General features: G+C 35.8%; 1 protein-coding gene across 1 annotated transcript; it reads right to left on the bottom strand.

Moving 5' to 3' along the window:
- Window positions 1-1,279: 1,279 nt before the first annotated feature.
- Window positions 1,280-1,857, bottom strand: LOC129319640 (36.4 kDa proline-rich protein-like). Its single transcript, XM_054964734.1, has 2 exons — window positions 1,847-1,857; window positions 1,280-1,745 (listed from the first exon to the last, which is right to left on the bottom strand). The coding sequence occupies exons 1-2, from the start codon at window positions 1,855-1,857 to the stop codon at window positions 1,280-1,282; spliced, it is 477 nt and encodes a 158-aa protein (XP_054820709.1).
- Between the last annotated feature and the right edge of the window lie 3,582 nt (window positions 1,858-5,439).

Raw genomic sequence — 5,439 nt, 5'->3', positions numbered from 1 at the left:
TTAAATTTTTAACATAAACGATTTAAATTTTATAAAATTTATTTTTTAAATTTTATTTTATATTTATTATAAAATTTTAATAATTCTATTTTATCGTTAATTTAAATAATATCATTTCAATTTAAATAATTTAATTTAATATTAATTTTTTTAAAATTTTATAAATAAATTATCTAAATGTACTTAGACAAATTAGTTTTACAATACATCTGAATAGTTAATTTATAAAAATTTTTTAAAAAATTAATATTAAATTAAATTATTTAAATTAAATCTGTATTATTTAGATTGATAATAAAATAATTTTATTAAAATTTTATATTTTATAATTTAATAAATGTATATTAAAATATAAAAATAATGGTGATAATTTGAACCGTTCAGATGTGCACCAAAACCGGACGCGGGGACGAGAGGCTTTTTGGCCTTTTGGGCTTTTGGGGTGCCAACTTGCCATCTCCGTACACACTTCACTTCCAGAGAGATCACAGGCGAGTGAACACATGGAAGGAGGCCTTAATAAATCTTTGATTTGTTCATTATTGAAATCTCTGTTCTTTTAGATCAGACTCACGTCGCGAACAAGTTCGGAAGCAATTCTCAACCGGCGTCACTCCCCCATTCTCCGATCCTGCAGGTAAAGTCTAAAAGTTAATTCCCTGGGTATATATAATATCATATCTGCATCAGCGTAAAATTCTCTGCCATAATTTCTTCAGTTACGTTGAAAAACTCGTGCTTGAATTCTCCTTCCTCATATACACATAACTGTTCTTTTCTGATCGATGATATTCGAACGCGTCTTCAGAAAAAGACCAAATAAATTGTGGGTCTATATGTAGATCTTATTTTTTCCGTGTTTTTGATCTCGACAAGAAAGAGGGATCATTCATTTGCATGTGCTTGCTCACGGTGGCGCACCGACAAGGGTCAGGCAATTTCGAGGGGTTCATGGCCCATGTCGACGGTGCCGCCGATGAGGAAGAATCATTGAACCAAGCTGTGGCAGCGGCGGAGGCAACTGCCGAGATGAAGGAGGAGAAGGTTGTGTTTTTAGGATAGAGCAATAGCTGGGTAGGAGATTTGACGGCGATAGTTTTGGCAAAGAGGTGTTGACATAACCGGCGGTGGCTTCATGATCGGAGGTTTTGGCACTACCGGCGGGGGTGTCACAACTGGTGGTTTTGGTTCGTACGGTGGAGACACAACTAGTGGCTGGTGTAGGTCCATACGGCGGTGGCTTCACAACTTGTGGTTTCACAACCGGTGGTTTTGGCACTTACGGTGGGGACACAACCGGTGGAATAGGAACATAAGGTGGTAGCTTCACAACCGGAGGCTTTGACACATACAGTGATTTCACGACCAGTGGTTTTGGCTGATACAGTGGCGACACAACTGGCGGCGGCGGCTTCACAACATAAGGTGGTGGCTTCACAGCCGAAGGCTTCGGCACATACGGTGTTTTCACGACCGGTGGTTTTGGCTGATACGGTGGCGACACAACTGGTGGTGGTAGCGGCTTCACAACATAAGGTGGTGGCTCCACCACCGGAGGCTTCGGCACAGGCGGTGGTTTCATGACCGGTGGTTTTGGCTGATACGGTGGTGATGGCCGAGAATGCTGGGGAGGGGAGTGCGGCAGAGGCCGTGGGGGAAATGGGCGGCTGAGATTCGGTAATGACGACGTAAGAACGGCGAGGGCCTGGCCGGGACGTTCTTCACGACGGGAGCTCTGCGGCAATCTAAGAGATTACGATGAAAGGAGCCGTTGATGACGTGGAAAGAAGACACCCGTGAGATATAGGAAACCAAAATTTGAGATTTGACTCCTAAGTCTGAAAACCCTCTTGCCATTGATCTGCCCTCGTCAGATGTGGAACGCTTCTCTTCATTGGCCAACTCTGGTCGCGTGGTTCGCACTCTCTCATCTTGCCACTTAACGAAGAAGGCAGAAAATAGAGTGTGGAATACGGTTTTTTGACTATGAATGCAAGTGATTGCTTATGGCACAAAGTCCAAAATCCAAATCCATTCCTTGTGAGATTGATTCAGTGAGGGGTGGGTGGGTTTTCATCGGTAAAAATTTAAGGCTTTTATAATTTTTATAATTTTTATAATTTTTTTATTTTAATAAATATAAAATAAAAAAATAATCTACTGACAGTTTCATAATTAAATTCATCATTTTTTACTCGTTCAACTTCCAAGCCTTGTGTGCGTGTGAAATCATAATTATAATATTCTTTCATTTCAAGCTAGTTATAAGAATAAATTGATAATATTATATATGCAGGGACGATGAGTTCATCAAATAATTCCAAGGGAAAAAAGTGCATCGGAGATCATTTAGGCTATGGAAGCAGGTATGTTTCTGATGATAATGGAAATAAACCATCGAAGGGCAAGAAAAGCTGCATAGGAGATCATTTAGGTTATGGACGCACTTATGTCTCTGGTGACAATGGAAACAAACCATCAAAAGGAAGCAGCAAGAAGCCGACCATAGGGGACCTGATGAGCTACGGCGAGAAGCCACCTCCGAGCAACAAGTAACAATGATTCTCCATCATCAATCCATTATCATCACCACTACTCCGACCTCGTCACACTGATTCTCAAAGCTACTATTTACATGTTTCCTTTTGTGTCAGGCTGCTTGCTGTGTGGTGGTGTTGTTGTTTATGTTATATCCTTTTCCTTTTGCCCTAAGTTTCAGCCTGTTTCTTAGTTTTACCTGGTGGACTTCAATGGTTGAGAAAATGAGAATCAGTTTACCATAAGAATGTGTGTGTGTGTGTGTGTGTGTGTGTGGACGTGGCTGTGGGTGTTTCTTCTCTCAGGGCTCGGTTGGGCTCAATAACGTGATCAGGGCAACAAAACAGAGAAGTGGGAGGAATCAAATAGAAAACTGGAAGGAATCGGACTGTTTTCGTGGGACCCATAAGCATGATTCATGTACTTACATCTTTTTATCCCCATGAAATAAGTTCACTGGCGCAAAAACTACAACCCCATTTGTATCTTTCATCTTCCAATAATAAGCAATAAAAGTATTTTAATATGAAAAAATTACATAATATTGGTTAAATTTAAACTTATATACGAATTACACAAATTAATTTTTGTCCCATTGTTTTGATTTAGGGGTAAATGAAATTTTTAGTTCCTTATATTTGCCTAATTTATTCCTTTGATTCCTTAAGTTTAAAGATGAAAGATGCACATGGGGTTGATCGGAGAGGGAAAGAGGGAGATGTTTAGTTTAGTTTCGTTTCGGAGAAATTCTCTTACAGCCACTTACAAATGTTAGGTAAAAAATTATATATTGTTTAATTTTCGTGTTGTAATTTATTTTTTTGATAATAAAAGGAGCAGCTAAAGCCTGTCGTGTTATAATTTTTACACTAAAGAGGTTTCTGTTTTTTTATAAATTACAATTTTTGAAATATTAAAAATATGATTAGAGTCTTTTAACCTTACAAAAGTCTTTTTGGGTCAAAGTGACCACATCAACACCAAACCTATAGATGTGTAACACTCCCAGACCATGACGATCCTGGTTCTCGCTTTCAACTTTATTTAATAATAGGGTAAAAAGTTAAAAATATTCACAAAATAATCAATCATGAGCACTCAATATTTTAAAGTAAGAAAAAAGATAAAAATATTATAACATTACATGGATAAGCACAAATGTAATCAAATCATTAACTTTGACTTAACGCCGTTAACTTTAACTGTTAAATGCTGACCGTACGTGCCACGTGTCAGTCTTTACTGATGTGGACTAATAAATGAGCAAAAATACTTATAAAGTCATCAGCCAAATGCAAAAACACCCATAAAGTCGTAGGCCAGAAGCAAAAATACCCATAACATTACAGGAGTTGGTGTAAAAATATCAATCCATCCAATCCTTTAAATGTTGACCGTTTAGTTGATACTTAAACAAAAATTAACCATTTTTTTTCACTGATATGGATAAAAAATATTCTTAGATGAAATTCTCTAGAGGTTAATCGGTTATTATATGAAAATCATGTGAGAAAATATCATTTTGATTGAATATTAAATTAAATCGCTTGTTTTTTTGCAGCAGTGGCAAAAAACCATTTAAAAATTTTAAACTTATCATAAATGCAATTGCTTAAGGTTGTGACAATTTCTTAAATTAGATGTGCTCAGTCTTGATCTTTGATTTTATACAACCTATCTCACTATATTGAATCTTAAGTTTTACAAACAAGAAAAGTGAGTGGAGAAGGAGAAAAGAAGGAGGCGAGATACGTGGCAATGAAAAGAAAACCATGTGACATTAATTTTGATGGATTGGTCACTATCGCATCTACTAAAGTAACATTATGGGCACTTGTACGATAATCAATCAATATATGTAAAAATTCATCTGAGAATATTTTTTATCTACATCAGTGAAAAAATAGAAATTTATGCTTAATAACTAAATAGTAACATTTAATACTTTTGCATGCTTAGATGTCAACTAAATAGTTAACATTTAAGGGATTGAAGGATTAGTACTTTTGCACTAACTCTGGTAACATTATGGGTATTTTTGCTCTTAATCTATGATTTCGTGGGTATTTTTGCTCATGGCCAATAAATTTAAAGGTATTTTTGACTCTTTCAATATTAGTGAAAATTGACACGTAACATGTATAGTCAACATTTAAATATCAAAGTTAATAGCATTAAGTCAAAGTTAACAATTTGGTTACTTTTGCACACCATCCATATAACATTATGAGTATTTTTGCTATTTTTCACTTTAAAATTGGGGTTTGTGACTGACCATTTATGAGTATTTTTACTTTTTTATCCTTAATAATAACCTGTCTTTAATAGTAATAGTAATACTAACAGTAACTTGGCTTTGTGATCCCATCCACACGTGGGCCCACACTCTCCCGTTTCATCATGACACCCCAACTTCACCGAACTTCAGCCACATTGTGTCGATGCCGTTAGATCTCCTTGTCTCTTTGCTTTTCCCGTCCCACTCCTAATCTACGGTTTCAAGTCCCCCCCCCCCCCTTTTTTTATTTGCATTTTCGTTAAGAAAATATCTAACTTGATTCAAGTGATCGTCCCTCATTTGTCTAATATACCGGACTGGTCTGCTGTCATACATCCAACAGAAAACATAAGATCCTATTAAACACTCTGTTTAATTTCATAATACTCCAACATCATCTATGATTATTGACCTATGTTTTAATTGATAACACTCACAAAATCTAGTCCTTAATATAAGTACTTACTTAAAGCTCTGCCTCCACTAGATCTAAAGTATAAGATGTTAAATAGTTTTTTTAATTTTTTTCAATTATATTATCATTTCTTTATTATTTTTAAAGAATAATTTATTAAAATTTCAATGTTATTATTAACACTCTTATATGAGATACTTCCTCCAAT

This window comes from Prosopis cineraria, unplaced genomic scaffold (genome assembly GCF_029017545.1).
Source record: "Prosopis cineraria cultivar Desert tree isolate PC_DT_omini unplaced genomic scaffold, ASM2901754v1 PC9, whole genome shotgun sequence".
Classification (NCBI taxonomy): Eukaryota; Viridiplantae; Streptophyta; class Magnoliopsida; order Fabales; family Fabaceae; genus Prosopis; species Prosopis cineraria.
This window is presented reverse-complemented; position numbering and strand designations above follow the sequence as displayed.